Consider the following 17,695-nt stretch of genomic DNA (forward strand, 5'->3'; position numbering starts at 1 on the left):
AGTGAGACGAACCCGTCCCACTCAATATCAAGTTTCTGTTCCTGTTTTTTTCTTTAACGTGCAAGGCCTTTGTAGATCAGTCAGTAAAAGGCACAAAGGTAATTTCCAGGTTTGAGGGTGCGAATAAGCGAATGAGCTGCAGGAATGAAAGCCTCTCAGAGCGTCTTCTCTGATCTGCCTCCTTATCTTGATCCTCGCGCAGCGGCGCTCTTCACTCAGAACCTGTTAGCATTCATCCGTTTCCCCACTGAAGGTCTCAGCTACACCCTAATCCCACCGACCACCCAGGGACGGAGACGGTGCCGGGCGCACGGCGCCGTCTCACCAGACAGAAACAGCCTGATTACACAATTAAAAAAAAAAAAAAAGAAAAAATCCTAGGAACAAGCTCAGCTTTGAGTGAGGAGGAGCTGAAGAGAAACGTCACAAACACTCCTCCCCGTTTCTGACCCTCATTTTTTCACCTTTCTCGTGAACGCGGCGCTGGTTCTGGAGCTCAGAGCCAACGGGTGGAGATACGAGAGATGAAATATGGAGAGAAGTTCGACGAGAAAAAGTCAAAGCAAATCCCTTTTCCCTCCCTCTCTCTACCCGGGTCTGATCGCCGCCGTGGCACGGGCAGTTTAAAAAATGAGCCACGTCTCAGGAAAGTTGGCCGGACCCGTTTGGACTGCAGCTCAGCCATCTGTGCCTCGCAGCCGGAGCAGAGCCGGCTGCGGCGAGCGGCGCAACGCAGGACCGAGCCGAGCCGAGGCCCGCCGGCCCGGCACGGCCACGCCGAGCATGATCAGAGACGATCGGTCCATGGGAGGAAGATGTCGTGTATTTTCTCCTCATCGGCTGATTTATCTGGACATCGGTCAACACAGACGCACGTGTTGCAGCTGACTGTCGCAGGGAAACGCGTTGCTTTCAAATGCAACTTAAAGCAACCCCTATTGCTGGTTGGATTTTCTGCGAACTGCAGCCGGGCTGAAGCCGCTTCACACTCCTGCGTAACTGCGGCGCGGCCTTGCCAAGTCATTGTGCACCTGAAGCATAAAAACACGGCTAATGAAAAAAATAAACAGAGCTGAAAACAAAACGCGGGGAGCAGAGACCCTCCGTCTAATTGGGTTTGGAGGTCTGCTCGGCGTTGTTTCTTAATGCGTTTCCCCGTCAACCGGCGAGGCGGAGACGCGAGCGTGAGCCTCTGCCGCCGCGTCGTCACGAGATCTCGGTGTCTGAGGGTTTGGAATGAAAAGAGAGGATGAAATGGCGGAAAAAGGGCTCGTTAATGGTCAGCGGGGGGAAAATGTGAACAAGCAGAGAGCAGGTTTCCGACGCCGTCTGTCTCTGTGGCCCTCAGTCCATCAGAACTACGTGGGAACAGATGCTGAGAAGAATCCCTTCTACCTGTCAGTGGTGCTCTCCGACCAGAACAACCAGCGGGTCCCTCAGTACCGAGCCATCCTCTGGAGGAAGACGGTCAGTTCGCCGTCTCATCAGCTAATTCGTTGGTTTTTCTCGTGAGATGTTCAACACTTCCACTTCAATATAACTAGTGAAATAGTTCCTTGGCTTTACTGATCCCCTCCTTCATAAACCTGAATTCCATAGATCGGGCTTGAAAACGAGCCGCTCCCGAGGCGGGAGGGGACCGAAACCCGCCGTGCTCACGCCTCCTAATCCCCGCTCTGTGTCGCTCTTGTTCACCCAGGGCACCCTGAAGATCAGCCTCCCCTACAGCCCCACCAAAACACTATCCGTCAAGTCTATCCTGAGGTGAGAGGAGCAGCGCGGAGCTCTAAACCGACATCTCTCTCTCTCTCTCTCTCTCTCTCTCTCTCCACGCTGTGAGCTTTGCAGCATGGATTACGGTTGCTGCTGGGAGTTATATGCATGCACCAAAAGTAATCCAGCGACCGTTTGTTGAGGTGTGTGAGCTGAGTCCAGACCTGAGGAGTTACATCTTCTGTGGAATAATTGATTGACAGCCAAATCGACACCGTTTCCTGGACTGAACGTGTCATTCACGACTGTCTTATTTTCACTTTTCATGTTTACTCCCGTACCTCATCAATAGTCTAGCCAGCCGCTTTTGGAAACGCTGGGAGGACACGTTTTGTTCCCAGCAGCAGATGTCTTGTAACAAGATATATAAAAAAAGATGCATGAAACAGGAGATTGAAGATTATAAATTCCTCCGGCTGGAGGGAAACTCAGAATGAGTACAGATGGTGCGAGCTGAATGAGAAGTCCCCTGAATCGCCTCTCATTTTTCTCTATTAGCCTTGAGGTTGTTTGTCTCCCATCAGTCCTCAGCACCCCCCCTCTCTCTCTCTAATCTCATCCCCACTTCTTCCTCTCAGTGCGATGAACATGGACAGATTTGAGAAAGGCCCCAGGGAGATCCTCAACCCGGAGATTCAAAAGGTGAGCGTGACACCGGGGCGCCGTCTCGCCGCCGATACAATATAGACTCGGGTCCGTTTCCAGGCGAGCGCGGCGGAGAACAACTAAAGTTCAGGACGCCCTCGGGCGGCGCTCCGGGTGACTGATGGCCGCTGTGTCTCTTTGCTTTAGGATCTGCTGGTGTTGGAGGAGCAGGAGGTATGAAGCCGCACTCTGTCTGTCCCGATGCCACGTTTATTCCCAGCCTGCAGCCTTTTTCTCTTTATTTGATTCTTTAAATTTCCATGTTGGATCTTTTCTGTTTATGTGATAGAAGTTTATTCAGTGAAAATATTCAATTATTCCTGTAGGTTTAAATTCTTTACTTCATATTTCAGAGTTTAAAGTCCTTTTTTTAATCTTTTCGTGTCATGCTGTGCATATTTACATGTTTTTTTTTTTGTAGGGTTCAGTCAACTTTAAATTTGGTGTCCTGTTTGCCAGAGATGGACAGCTCACAGACGACGAGATGTTTAGCAACGGTAAATCTCTTCGATCCCAACTGTTCTCAGTGTAAACAGCTCAGTTGACTCTTTACTTCTGGAATATGAGATGATTCATAAAAATCTTTTTTCTTTTCTTTATACGAGTATTATTTAATGATCTGGAGAAGGAAGTGAGACGACTCAGTCAATTAAACTCTGATATTAAAATTACTTTTTACCTCAGTGGTAAAAAGTAAATAAAATCTTACTAATTCTAATAATTGTTGCTGGAAATCGATTAAAACTTGTAAATTCACAGTTGGATTTCTATTGTGTGAAATGTGAATAACAAACATGAAGTCTATATTTCTGTCATATTTAATGAGGACCAGTTATAAACTTTGTGTTAAATGTGCTGGAATTACTCAAGATGTTAAAGTTCAGGTGTATTTGATGTTTCCAGACAGAAATCACTCCCGCAGCCAGAGTGTTAAATAAAGCCGCACCGGGTCATGTTGTTCGTCTGCTCCCAGCCTCTTCGTGCCAAAGCAATCACCTCCGCTGGTGTTTGGCGTGCGGACGCGGCAGCAGCATTGACGTTGTGGTTTAACCGAATGCGACAGCTAATCGTCTGATTTCCCTGAACGCGTCGCGGCGGAGGCGCTGAGCGGATGTTTTGTGTGTTCCAGAGATGGGCAGCGAGAGCTTCGATAAGTTCCTCAATCTGCTGGGCGACACCGTTACTCTGCAGGGATGGGCGGGCTACCGCGGCGGGCTGGACACCAAGAGTGAGGGGATCTCACACCGTCGCGTCTTTTCAAAGTGAAAGCCTCGCTCCGGCTGAGCGTTTTCTCCTCTCCTGCAGACGACACTACAGGAATCAAGTCCATCTACACGGTGTACCAAGGCCACGAGCTCATGTTCCACGTCTCCACCATGCTGCCCTACTCCAAAGAGAACAAGCAGCAGGTGTGTGTGTGTGTGTGTGTGTGCGTCCGTGTGTGTTTCTGTGTTTTGTGTGATGTGCATTCAAGGAACTGGGAATTTGTAAAATTTGGATATTTCATTTCACATTCACATGATGAGTTGACGCCAAAAGCTGACGTAAGCCTGAATATGGAATGTGAGGAGTGTTGACTCTCAGCTGCCAGAATTTTGATTGATTAATTATTTATTACTCATTTTATTGCGAAGAGTATCTTTACCGTAATATTTGCCGGGACAAAAATCACATGTGCCTCTGTGAAATATTACGATGATGATTTCATGACATAAAGCGAATGCGAAGTGATGATATTGATGTTATTTCACAGAATAATGTTTTTTGTTTTTAACAAAGAAATTGTCATTCTTAAAAGAGAAGCACGATAAGTATTATTAGAATAATAAAGGAAAAATCAGTATAATATTCAAACATTTTGGCCGTTTTGGCCTTCAGACCTTGAAATCAGGACAGTTTTTACTTGCTTGAAATCGTATTTGTTGGTGCGCTTCTCAGTAAGTCAGAACTTTACCACTTCCTAGTTTCCAGACTGTAAGTCTCACATTTTCAGTTGTTATAGTTTTCATGTGGTTAATAAGTGACTCATAAACTGAAATAAACCGGTATGTGCCGTATGGGTTCTCTAGATAGCGCTGCATTATAACATATCGGTGCTCCATCGCCACAATAAAAGCTCCATTACATGTGTATTTCATAAATATCAAAACAAATGCAGTTAGTTGAAACGTGGATCAAAACTTGAAGCAGGCAGATTCTTGCTGTGAAGTGATTTCAAATTTATTGCAAAGAAACTAAAATGTGTCAAGCCTTTTTTTTTTTGGTTTTGTTTTATTCTTCAAATTTTACCACAACAGCATAAAAATCCCCCCCAAAAAAACATCAGAACAATAAATAAAATCTAACATTTTTTTTTATTTTTTTTTTGCCAACAGAACTAATGATTATCACATTTTCAGTCAAATTATGCTTTATTATATTGTAAATGTTATCTTCTTTAAATAATGTGTGCCGTCCAGTCTGGCTCCTTCGCCAGAGCGGCAGAAGAAAAGGGCTTTATCGCTCCTCTCTGTGACGCCAATATTACTGGAGTACGATTCCCTGGAGCCGCTGCAGAGCAGATCTGACACTTAATTGGATTTCTCCTTAAGATTAAAAAAAAAAAAAAAGGCTTTCTGCGGGTCAATAATGAGGAACGGTCTGTTCTCGTACCGGCAGACCCCGAACACCCGAAGGCACCGGCGCTGCTGCAGCCGCACGCCGCCTCACGCCCGAGTCGCCGAGCAGCAGGAAGCTCCAATTGGTTCTGTTAATTTCACCACGTCAAATAAGGTGTTGGGTGCAAGAAAAACTCCAAAAAACACAACAGTTCTGATTATTAATCGTGTTGTTCAGTTTGGCCCGACTTGATAAAGTTTCAATACTCAGAATTTATGATAAGCTGCTAAAACTGGCAGAAACTGAGACATCAGTGATCGGGAGGAAGATGCTCCACCATCGAAATCTTAGCGGATCTTGAGAAAATCTACAAAATGATCAACATCGGCACACAGTTTTTTTTAAAAAGAAGCTATATTGATCTCAGAAACTTCAGTTTCATCACATTACTGACAAATATATTGTCAGTAATGTGTTATGTGTTCTTGACGTCACTGACTTCCGTGTGAAAGATGTAAATTGCGTCGATAGCAGCAGAACTTGGTCGTGTTTCCTCACGGCTGAAGCACCTTGAGTGGCGGCCGCTCTGCGTGGCGCCACTTTGGCACAACTCTGCTTGTGTTTGTTGTCCCCCCCACCCTCCTCCAGTGGCCCCCAAAAAATCAATTAATGCAAGTTGAAAGGCAGATCCTGTCACACACGACTCATGGGGCGTTGGAACTGAAGTGTGTGTGTGTGTGTGTGTGTGTGTGTGTTTTATTTCCCCGTCTTCTCTGGCAGGTGGAGAGAAAGAGGCACATTGGAAACGACATTGTCACCATCGTATTCCAGGAAGGGGACGACGCGTCGTCGTCCTTCAAGCCGTCTATGATCCGATCGCACTTCACCCGTATCCTTCACGCCGACGCCGACTGTCGGGCAGATTAGGAGGCTGCTGGAGACGCGGGGCGTGTTCACGCCGCTCAGAAACAAAAAGCACAACGCAGAAGATCGATACGGTTAAAAAGAAAAATGAAAATGTGTCTCCTGCTGATTCCTTTACTCTGACTTCCAGATATTTTTGCATTAGTTAGGTATAATAGCCAGAATGACAGTTACAGGTAAGTGTTCTTTGTTATTACTGTGTGGTTTACAAAGGTGCTCCCTGTTTTCGGCCTTAAAATAAAAACCATTTACAAGTAACAGTACTATTCTTAAGCCCACACAAGTACTAGTACTTAAGGTATTAGTTACTTTTTACCCATATTTCATTCTACCTTTCAGAAAACATTTTTTTTTTTAAATAAATAAATTACATAGCGGCTCTTTGTTGTCATTAGTCTTGTTGTATTGGTGCTTTTTATATATCTTCATATACAGAATAATGTTAAGATATGTATTGTCTTATAATCTCATATTCTTGTCTAAACTATCTAAAAAGCTGGAATTTTGTGTAATTTATGAGCTTATTTACTAGAGACATTATTTACAAATACTGTAAATATGTGCTGACGTATATTAAAAGGGATACTTCAACATTTTGGCAAATTGGCCCATTTAGCGCAATTCCTTAGTCATTTCGAACAGCATACTTACTTTTTTTGTGAGGGCGAGCTGTTGTTTATCCAGAGGTGAGTCGGGGAAGGTTTTCGGGATGAACACAATGGAGGTGAATGGTATTTTTGGTTCCCCTCGTCAAACTCATCAAATACAAAATCCAACAACCCCAAAACACTCTGGTGGACACGTTACAATCCGCACATTCACTACGCTGTGAAATATTAATGCAAAAATACCAGATTGAGTTGTTTATGCGAAGATTGCTAAGACGCAACTACTTACTAAACATGGCGTCTGGGCGTAGTGATTTCAAAAGAAAAAGTAGTTCCCAGTATTTGCTTCAGTGCCGTAACGCTACAATATTATTTGTCGGTGTTCCACAGCGTGGTGAATGTGCGGATTATAACGTGTCCACCAAAGTGTTTTGGGGTTGTTGGATTTTGTATTTGATGAGTTTGACGAGGGGGAACAAAAATACCATCCACTTCCATTGTTTCTGTCCCGAAAACCTTCCCCGACTCGCCTCTGAATAAACAACAGCTCGCCTTCACAAAAAAAGTAAGTATGCTGTTCGAAATGACTAAGGAATTGCGCTAAATGGGTCAATTTGCCAAAATGTTGAAGTATCCCTTTAAATATATATTCTTGAAAAAAAACCTGAAGTATCATTTCATTCTGATTGTAATGATCCTGGAAACCAGTTGTCTGTCCTCTCGGAGTAACAGAATTGCTTCGGTTTTCCACTAAATAATTGTGAGTTAAGACTTTCTGTTGTGCTGCAGGTTGAAGATTTTCTCAGAAGAGAGCGTGCCGCTGTTCGGACCCCCTCTCCCGTCTCCGCCTGTATTTACTGATCACCACGAATTCAGGGACTTTTTACTAGTCAAACGTACGTGATCGACGACGGAGACGTCCGACTCGCGAACGTGTGAACCTGTGGTTTCTCACCGCCTCTTGTGTCGCGCCGCAGTAATCAATGGAGAGAAAGCCACACTGGAGACGCCGACGTTCGCCCAGAAGCGCCAGCGGACTCTGGACATGCTGATCCGCTCGCTCTACCAGGACCTCATGCCCGACCTGCACAAGGTAGCGCCGCAGCCCTGCGCCACGCCGACTCCCCCAGCGGGGGGGCTCCCTCCCCTCACATCACCCCCCCCCTCCCCTCCGTCTGCTGCTGCTGCTAACACTGTTTCACTGCTGCTCTCACCCCCCGCCGGGGTCCGTCTCTAAGACCCACTCTCTGCTTTCTCTTTTCTCCCTCCCTGTGTGTGTGTGTGTGTGTGTCTGTGTGTTTTTGTGTGTGTGTCTGTCACATTTTGTGTGTGTTCCACGTTTAGGTTCCCTTTTCTCCCCAGAACATGTTGAACAGACGCTCCTTCAGCGACGTGCTGCCCGAGTCTCCCAAGTCTGCACGCAAGAAGGAGGAGGCGCGGCAGGCCGAATTCGTCCGAATAGGACAGGTGAAGAAAATCGGCCGAGTCAGCACGAAGCTTCAATACACACACATGCAAAACAATCATATTTCCACCCTGACATGTTATGTTCCTGTTCGATACTGATTCGGGGAATTCTATTGGGTACACAATGAATAATGATTTGAAAACAAAGAAAAAGTGAATAAAAGAAATACACAAAAGAAAAGAACATCCAAATACGTGGTAAGTCTTCTTGTGCAACAAGCTTTATTGTTATATAAGTTTTAAAAATTCCTGAAGGAAAATTAGCCTTTTAAATTTAATAGAAAAATATTAAAGTATTAATAATTTCTGTACTATTGTTGAAAATTCTTCTGAAGTCTGTATCCAGAATACAGTTGTGACCGAAATCCATCAAAAGCTTTATGAGTTATTCCATAAACACTTGTTAACATGACAACCAGTCAATAGCAGTATGTGATCGGCTCAAAGATTTCTTTAAAGTATCGACAAATGACAACATTATTGGCTTCATTAGCTTTAAAAAAGGCCTAAATGGTTCTGTTCTTACCAGGTGGTTCATTTCTGAGACCTTCAGCTCACTACTCCACCTTGTGGTGGAAACTCGTATTGAAAGACAAGTTTTGGAAAAGTTAGCAAGTTATTACAACATCGACACTTCTTAAAGTCCCTTTCTGCTCTCTAGTAGAGGTTAGGCTTAAAAAAAAAAAGGTTCAATTTCACACCTTTAATGAACAGGAGTCAAAGAGAAGAATAATTAAAGTGGACAGTATAACTTTGTCATAAATCACAGAGAGGATATGTCTCCCAGGTTTCTGCTGCTTTCTGCTCCGGAGCTCTTCAGGTTTCAGCTGTAATCAAGCATTGAATTCACACTGAGACTCAGCGCTTCCATTTCATGTTCCGGCAGGAAAAACAAGTTTGATTTTGTTTTTTTTGTTTTTTTTAAGGCGTGAACGCTGATCTTCAGGCATGAATGTATTTTAGGCGAACACTTTGATTTTTCTGATTATTCCCCCAAAACGTTCACTCATTGTTTTCTAAAAATGTGTGACTTGCTGTGAGATCGAAAAGAAAGCCCGTGCAGCTGTAGGAGAGTCTTTTTTCTTGAGACATTTCACAGTATTTTACAGCAGAAGGTTTCATTAAAATTGACTTTATGTTGAGATCGTGGTTTTTTTCAGTCATATTTGTTTTGGTTTTGCAAAGATATAGACATTTTCACTGGATATACTCAGTCCCACAGCTAAAAGAAAAACTTTATCATGTCAGTTTAAGAATGCGTTAAGAATGATGTGTGTCACGACAGGAAATGTTAAAGCCTTCGTGCTAACATTTGTAATTTTTAGCTGCCAGACCAAGTGATCGGTGTCGTCCGGCGGCCATTTTCAGGCTGATGTAACCTTCATTACGCCTGACGTCATCGGAAATATATCACGGCGAAGTCTGGAGGTGTAGCAGAGGAAACAAACGGTGTGCGGTGCTGAACCCAGACGGACTCTGACAGTTCGCTAATGATTTGTTTCCAGGTGTCTCTGAGTTAATGACCGTCTCTCGCTTCATTTATGGCCTGTTGTGATTCCTGATCTTTCAGAAAGCCTCGCGTAATGTGTCTGTGAGTGGATCACCGCAAGCAGAGGAACAAAGAATCAGAATTTACCTTCATGAACCACGAAATCCACGTGAAAATCAGATTCATTCGTTGATAATACTGTCAGTTTTCGTCCGTTTATATTCTACTTACCATTTCTTTACCTCATTTACTGACTTCCTGCTTAAAGTACATTAATTTGAACATTTGCGTTTGTGTGGGATGATTTTACAGTTTGATTTACAGACTTACACTGTTGTTAATCGTTGGTATTTAACCTGTCGTGGTTTGGTTTTTGAGGTCTCGCCATGATCAGAGTTGTAAATAACGAACGGAGGTGTTTGAGATTGTCACAGCTTTTTGAAACCAATCTCTAGAACAAGAACGAAAACAGCGTCTTCTGCTGTTTTCCCGCTTTTCTTCTGACCTTTCTGACTCTTTGTTTCGCTGGTTGTTGTTGTTTGTTTTTTTTCCTCCGCCTTTGCGTTCACACAAAGCGGAAGCATCGACACGTTGTGCTGTAAAGCATGAAAACAACGGCGGGCGGACGTGTCGGGCCATTGATTATCCCGTTTTGTGCAGACGAGGCGTTTGTCCTCAGATAAACTGACTCGCTGTGTGATCCGTGCCCATCTGATGGATGTCTGCAGGCTCACAGTCCGTCCTCCAGGGGCGATTCTCTTTTTTTTTTTCATGTATGGTTCAGACGGCCGCTCTGCTAAGCCGTCGTGCTGTTGGTGTGTATTGATTTCATTCTCTCCAGTTGATGCAGACATGCTCTTGGTAACGGCTGAGCGTCAATTAGCTGCAATTCTCAGACTGATAACAAAACGTTTTCCTGCTGTATTTTTGAGTTTTGGAGCTTATTTATTGATACGGGTCTGCTGTAAGGATCCTGTACAAGTCAGTGAGTTGCAGTTTTCATTACTAAATAAGCACAAAAGGGACAGAAACAGTAATGGGACTTTAGTTGAATATTACAGATACAATGTTACTATAATGTGTCGAGTTCAAGTCTAGAAATTGTTTCGAAATCAAGGTAAATATCTTAAAAAGTGACCAACATTGGATCGGTCGGTAGGCCCTGTTTACACGGAAATGTTTTCAAGCGAAAACGGAAAACTTTTGTCATGTTTTAGGCGTCCGTTTACACGACAACAGTGCTCGGAGCCACTGAAAACACAACTTTTTGAAAAAGCTTTTCAAACTTTTCTGTAACGAAAACATGAAAAACGATCCAGCTTTATATCAGCTTTTTATCATTAACATCACTTGGCTGCTTTGGTTTTGCACTAGTACCAAATATATTTATTATTTTGGCTTTGCAGTTATTTGTTTGTCATATTTTGAAGGCAGAATTGTAGAAAACAGCTGCCATAGTTTCTTAAAAACATTTGAAAATCAAACACATGTACACATCCCATCCGGTGTATTCGCTCTGTTCAGCAGTATCGTGCCGTTTGCACCTTCTTGCATCACTGTAAACAATCCACCAGTAGCGTATACGATGAGCCACGTGGGAGCAGTGTTCTGGCACAGTTCGCACCCAGGAACGCTGGTTCCACCTCCGTGAAGCCGAAGCACACAGATATGACAGGTACCTGCTGTCTGCGTGTCGTCTGATGGCGTCTCTCGCCTCCAGGCTCTGAAGCTGAAGACCATCGTGAGAGGAGACGCCCCCACCAGCCTTGTCACCACGGGCCTCTGCAGGAAGGAGGTGAGGCCAGGAACCTTCCATTCAGCAAGGAAGCCGCGAAAATCGTTCTTTGTTTTCAATATTTACAATGCTGCTTATTGTTTTTAGGTTTTTGGAGGCCAAAACTGTTGATATTTGGCAGATTTAATACTATAATTTTATGAAAGAACCATTGTTAAGAACCTGAGCACTCATTTTTCTGTGTAGTCATCCATTTAACGTGAAGACAGAAAAAAATACAGTTGTATCCCTTAAAATTCTTATGTTTGTAACTGCAAATAAGCCACAATTTAGTCCAGTTATTCACAATAAATTATAATGTTACAAATGAGGTTCTTTGATTTCCTCTGTCAGGACAGAAATGTTTGACTCCGTTTCTTAATACAGAGTCCAGAACCACAGTCAGAAACCTGTATCAGTCCAAATTCAGGAAACAGGGCTGAAAAAGACTTTACTGTACACAATGCACTTCTAAAATACAGTTAAAAACATTATAACATTAAAAAATATGAAGTCGCCAGAAAACAAATTACATGCACTTGTGTTCTGAAGCCACTATTTTAAAACAGTTAGCAACTCTTCAATTTATTGTGTTTTATTAACTTATTATAGAAAATAAAAATTTTTTCAGTGTGAAAACAGGATTTTGTCTTGTATTTGGTTTCTTTATTTTCAAAAATGACATTAAAATGCAAATGTCTGATGTTAATTTTCCTAAAACTAATATATTTTATTCCCTTCATCATGTTTAATTTCTGTGTGTGTCATGTGTCGTGTGCTGCAGCCGTGGGAGTCCCAGCCCTTCTGCAGCACCTTCCCCTACGAGATCGTGTGCGCCGACTCGTGGGGTCAGTCTCTGCTGGCGGCCACCGACGCAGCGGGGGTCATGCTGCTCGACGGTAAGGTCATCCCCATCGACGTGTCCTGTGCTGCGTCATCCACACCCATTCAATACTCGTCCCAATGTCGAAGCCGGCCGCCGCCGCCGTGCTGATCATGACGCTGTCCGTGTTTCAGGCCCCGATCCGGCGCTGCCAGGCAGTGGTGAGCGACGCCCCGCAGATACTCAGAATGAAGCCCTGCGTTGGAAAATGCGCTCAGATTTATTTTTGTGTTCCAGAGACTCAGACGCTGCCTCCAGTGCAGGTCTTCGACAGAACGATGGTGGTGAAGCAGATGCACGTTCTCGAGCCTCAGGACCTGCTCATCACCCGAGCTGACAAAGGTGCAGCGCCTCTCCTCCCTCCTCGCTCCCATCTGTCCACCTCCACCGGCCCAGCCAACACATTGATCCTGCGCCGTGATGCGAGGAAGCTGACCTATAGAGAACCGATCGGCGGCGCGGTGGAGGCTCGTGCGTGTCTGTTTACCCTGCAGGGCCGCGCGTGATTGGCAGATTGAACACAATAACACGCAGACCTGCTTGCACTCGGGGAAATGAAGAAGCCCGCTGTGTGGCAACAGACACCGGCAGGATTTGTCCGGTGCTGGAGGAGCATCCAGTTAATTACCCTGCAGATGATTAGCTAACCCGAATATTGACAAACAGGGTTCAGCTGGTTTTGATAGTGATTATGCGATGGCAGCGCAAGCATTTGTCACGACTGTTTGCGGGCTTTGATAAAGCCTCTAAGAGCCCACGAGCCTAAAGAAGCCTCCCAGTAATCCTCCTCCAGCGCGACACCATTGTCTGGTCGTGGGAGGGTGCTTCAAAAAAAAAAAACAAGAGAGAGAGAGAGAGAGAGACTGCAAATTGAGATTAACCTTCGTGCGAAAACAGAAGCGTCTTTTGTTGTGTTTCCAGGGAAGGACGCTCGGCTGTACGTGTTCAGGCTCAGCACGATGAAGAGGGGCCTGGAGGAGCGGCAGCTCGTCAGGAGCAAGTGTGACAGCCGCGAGAACAAGCTGGAGAAAACTAAAGGTACGGGGCGCCAGGCGCGCCGGGAAATGTACAAAGCATCGCACGCGCCGCGCGCTAATCCCGACAAACAAGCCAGCAGAACACACTGCAAGATACAAACGCTGCCTTCAAGACACACAGAGTCTGCTTTTCTGGTTTTCCCCTGCTGGAATTGTTGCTGCTGGTCGTGACGACGAACGCAACCGCAGAATTATATCACAAAGTTTAGCAGGCGAAAATAAGGAAGAACTCAAAATAAACATGAAAACCACAGTGTTTTATCGGCACAATGGTGAATTTACTGAGGAATCTAAATATTAGCCTATCACATGAAAAGTAGCTATGAAAACCTGGTTTTTATTGATGCAGTCTGCTAGTTGTAAACAATTCCACTCATTTGAATTTGGTCTCAGACGAGTCTTTTTTCAGATTTCAAAGAAGTCTCCTTTGGGTTTATTATTAATTCATTGACTGAGGAAAAACTGTTGGATTGCAGGTTGTATTAGCCATACCTACAGCAAAAAACACACAGACATCAGCGAAAACTGGTTTGTGTTATTATTTACTGTATTTTCACAAGAAAAAAAATGACACCTGATAAAAGAAAAAGCATCAAGGAAAGGAAATTTTTGGACTTGTCTTTTCTTATCGCTAATCTTGAATGATACAGCAGCCTAATAAACCTCAGTATAAATTTGTGTGCAGTTTTTTGTGTTTTGGTGACTAATGCTGTATTAATAGAGGCTTTTCGTTGACACTGTTGGAGCATTCTGTCGTCATGCAGTGACATCTAGTGGTCCAGCGTGGTACTTACCGCAATATTTTGATATTAATATGAATGAAAGTTGCATTAGCAGGAAAATAGCTGGAAAAATAGCTGAAAATTATTGTAATTCTGATTATATATTCCAAAATATTGGAAGATAAAAATGTGAAATATCTACAAACAATGCACGTTTATTTTATGATGCATTACTTGGTGACTTCTAGAGGTCTGGACACTTTTTTTAAGTCCTTAAAATACCCACTGATGTGACTTAGCTTGGTATTTTAGCATAGGCATGTGACAAATCCTGCCTCACGTACGTCATATTTTAAGTATATCTCAATTTGCTTGAATTTGAAGACTATAGAGACATTTTTAATCCCGGCTCGCTTTCTAATAGTGTGAATCATGACAGGTTATCTGTCGATCGATACCTTTTATTAAGACGGAACGTGTCTGAGCAGCTGGGAGCGCGACCTTAATCCGTGTCCTCTCTGCGCTCGCGCTCGCCGTCCGCCCAGCCGCTGGTGTCGGGCCAGCCAGCTGACTGCGGCGGGTGCATTGATCTGTGGGACGATGCCAAGGAAAAGCACCGACAGCGCAACACATGTCCCATGTACTTTCCATCTCTCCCTCCTCCCTCCTCTTCTTCTTCTCCATCCTCTGTGCACCAGGTTGTCATTTGTACTCCATCAACACCCACCACGGCTCGGAGTTGAGGATAGTGGCGGCCATCAGGAACAAACTCCTCCTCATTACCAGGAAGCATCCTCGATTCGAAGGCTTCAGCGCCGTCGCCCCGGGGGCGGAGTCTCCGGTGGAGGAGTTCCAGTACATACGGGTACGGCGAGCTCTTCCTGATGAGGAGAAGAAAAGAAGAAATGGAATGTTTAATAAGTTGGAGTCACTGTGAGAGTTAAAAGAGAATCAGCCCCTCAGGTTGAGTCTTGCAGAGCCTCCTCTACGATCTCCGATTCTCCGAGTCGTCGCGGTGGAGCCGAACCTCTGTGCTGATGTTGCTGCGTGTCGTCCGCCCGGCAGGAGATCTGCCTGTGCGACCCGCCGGTGGTCATGGCCCTGGTGGACGGTCCCACCGGGGAGAACGACAACATGATCTGCGTGGCCTACAAACACCAGTTTGACCTGATCAATGAGAGCACCGGGGATGCCTACAGGCTGCACCACGTCGACGCCAACAGGGTGAGAAGCACGCGGTTCGCTCGTTTCGTAAGACTCCCGTTCATTTCCTGCAGCCCCGCGCTGAACACTGCTTCTTCAACTCGAGCCGTGATCTGACAGCAAAACACGTCTTCGCCCAGTAATGGCCTCGTCCGCGTGTCGGCGTGCGATCAGGTTTCGGTCCCCACGAGGATAGAAAGACAAACCATCACACACACACTCGGGCGGTTTTCCTCTCCTCCTCCATGTATTTTTAATGTGATGTTCATTGAAGCCGAGCAGAACTCAACCCTTCAATTGGCCCAGTTAGCGGCTGTGTTTACTTGCTGATTACCAGCCTGCTTACTGAATCAAGGCATTGTCATTCATGGCCACAAGCCGGAGGAGGAGGAGCGAGCGGAGAGATGAATGAGCAGACCGCAGGACCAACAGCTGTTCAGATAAAACCTCCTGTTCTGCTTTTCAAAAGGGAAACAACAGAAACACAATAAGAGTATCTTTTCCTCGTTCTCGTCCTCGGGGTATTTGACCTGACGCTATTGATTAAAAGCAGTTCCTCACATGTGACCTTTGAGAGCGTTTCTCTGAGCCGACTTGTCTTTGCCTGCAGGTAAATTTTGTAGCAGCCATTGATGTGTATGAAGACGGAGAGGCGGGTCTGCTGCTGTGCTACAACTGTGAGTCTCCTTCGGACTGTAACCACGTCAGATGTTATACAGTGTATTGGGGTAAAAATCTTAACACAGGCGGCTTAAGATTATGAGGGAACCTTTGAAAATATTCCCTAGTGTCATTTAATTTCTGTATATTGATGCATTTATTGTCATCTGATGGGATGAGAAAGTTTAAAGAAGATCATAGTGTAATGTAACGTTAAAATAAACGAGTGGAGTGTAAAATTATTTGAAATTTGATTAAATCACACATGTTCAAGTCAACTGGAGATTTGTCAAATAACTGAAATAAAGTTAATTTGAAAAATAGCAAGTGCAAAAGTATAGAAAGACTTCATAAGGAATTCAGAAGCATCCAACTAGCATCAAATGAATTACAATTTTCTATTGCTTTAAGATCTTAACAGCTATTGAAAACAATGTATTCTAATGTAAAATGTCGTAAAAAGTGTCAAATGTGGTATTCAAGAGGAAAATACAACTTTTTAACCATTATCTGACATAGCTCAGAAGATAAACAGCGAGGTCATTGGCTCAAATATTAAGAAAAAATAAGAATTGTTAATAAATCTGTCAGCCTCAACTATTAAATCCTACTTTCATTTCTTTGTAAAGACACTAAAATGCATTGAAAACAACACAAAATCTTTTCTCTTTTCAATATTTATTTCCCGTTGACTCTGTTTTACAGATGTCTGCTACTATAAGAAAGTTTGTCCGTTTAACGGCTCCACGCCGATGATCCAGTCCAACACCTCGGATTTCCACTTCAGCTGGAACCAGATGCCCAACGCCATCGGTGGGTTTACGGCGGGCCGCGCCCCGCACACACTGCCGGCCGGGCCGCAGCCTGCTGTCGCCATGGAAACACCACGTATAACCACAAGCATCCGGCAGGCCTCCGTGTGTGTGTGTGTGTGTGTGTGTGTGTGTGTGTGTGTGTGTGTGTGTTGTTATTAATGCTGGACGTGATGAAGAGAAAAACACAAGTGGACATTCTGACCCTGTTGATTGCAGATCGCAGCTGCTATAGGTTACTGTGCATCCCATAACGTGGCGTCTTCTCACACAGGCACTTATAAAGACACTATAGCACACAGTGCAGATTAATTAAGCACAAACACACACACACACACACACACACACACACACACACACACACACACACACACACACCAAAAAAAGGCATTTGTCAGTCAATTTTCCCTTAAAATATGATTATCTTGACCTTTCCCTTATATTTTAACACCATTGAAATTCAATTTTAAAGCTGAAATACTCAAAAAGAAACACACATGAACTTCACATTGTGCTCTAAATAAGCAAGTCAAGGTCAGTATTGTGTTTTCAACTGCTGGAGCCGCAGCGTTTTTACCTCAGGGAAACCAAGGGCGTGCTTACTTTTTCCTTGGTAAAACATTATGTTTTATATTCATGATCACGTCTATAATATGTATAATTACATTGGATTTGCTGTTTACTAATGTAGATAACACATCATTGCTGTAAGAATAAATACACTGTTAGCTGCAACGCACAATAATAATAAATAATGGCAATGAATATGATATTATGTGAGGCCATATAGAATAAAAAATGTGAAACGAGAGCTCAGTATGTGAAATAACTCATCAGAATGCCAACTGATGAATAACTACAATCCATGTCATTCATGCTGCGTTAAGGTTTTAACAAAGAAGAAATTGGTCTTCGCTGTTACATTTTTTTCTTATTTTTCATTTCTACGTCTCGAAGACTCTCAGTGGATTCACTGAAATGTCCAAACAAGCATTCGTCGTTGGGTTATTATGCTCAGACTCTTTCTCTCTTCTTCTTTCTTTCGGTCCCTCAATCAGTCCCTCTCACGTAGTCTCTTCCAGGGTTTATTTTTTCTGATT

The 17,695-nt window shown here is 44.1% G+C and overlaps 1 protein-coding gene across 6 annotated transcripts in view; it reads left to right on the forward strand.

Moving 5' to 3' along the window:
• garnl3 (GTPase activating Rap/RanGAP domain like 3) overlaps nt 1–17,695 on the forward strand; it is a 69,424-nt gene that overhangs the window by 42,004 nt on the left and 9,725 nt on the right. For 4 of the 6 annotated variants that reach the window (XM_030085480.1, XM_030085476.1, XM_030085477.1 and 1 more), the window contains exons 5-25: nt 1,349–1,467; nt 1,700–1,764; nt 2,352–2,415; nt 2,566–2,592; nt 2,840–2,915; nt 3,548–3,646; nt 3,724–3,827; nt 5,797–5,905; nt 6,071–6,116; nt 7,338–7,444; nt 7,526–7,641; nt 7,893–8,015; nt 11,225–11,299; nt 12,063–12,177; nt 12,296–12,322; nt 12,399–12,503; nt 13,083–13,199; nt 14,619–14,785; nt 14,986–15,144; nt 15,734–15,800; nt 16,489–16,596. In XM_030085480.1, coding sequence (XP_029941340.1) covers nt 1,349–1,467; nt 1,700–1,764; nt 2,352–2,415; nt 2,566–2,592; nt 2,840–2,915; nt 3,548–3,646; nt 3,724–3,827; nt 5,797–5,905; nt 6,071–6,116; nt 7,338–7,444; nt 7,526–7,641; nt 7,893–8,015; nt 11,225–11,299; nt 12,063–12,177; nt 12,296–12,322; nt 12,399–12,503; nt 13,083–13,199; nt 14,619–14,785; nt 14,986–15,144; nt 15,734–15,800; nt 16,489–16,596 — 1,995 coding nt within the window. The remainder of the gene's footprint in view (nt 1–1,348; nt 1,468–1,699; nt 1,765–2,351; nt 2,416–2,565; nt 2,593–2,839; nt 2,916–3,547; nt 3,647–3,723; nt 3,828–5,796; nt 5,906–6,070; nt 6,117–7,337; nt 7,445–7,525; nt 7,642–7,892; nt 8,016–11,224; nt 11,300–12,062; nt 12,178–12,295; nt 12,323–12,398; nt 12,504–13,082; nt 13,200–14,618; nt 14,786–14,985; nt 15,145–15,733; nt 15,801–16,488; nt 16,597–17,695) is intronic. The other 2 variants (XM_030085481.1, XM_030085478.1) reach the window with 1 other exon arrangement.

Source organism: Salarias fasciatus (assembly GCF_902148845.1).
Source record: "Salarias fasciatus chromosome 7 unlocalized genomic scaffold, fSalaFa1.1 super_scaffold_4, whole genome shotgun sequence".
NCBI lineage: Eukaryota > Metazoa > Chordata > Actinopteri > Blenniiformes > Blenniidae > Salarias > Salarias fasciatus.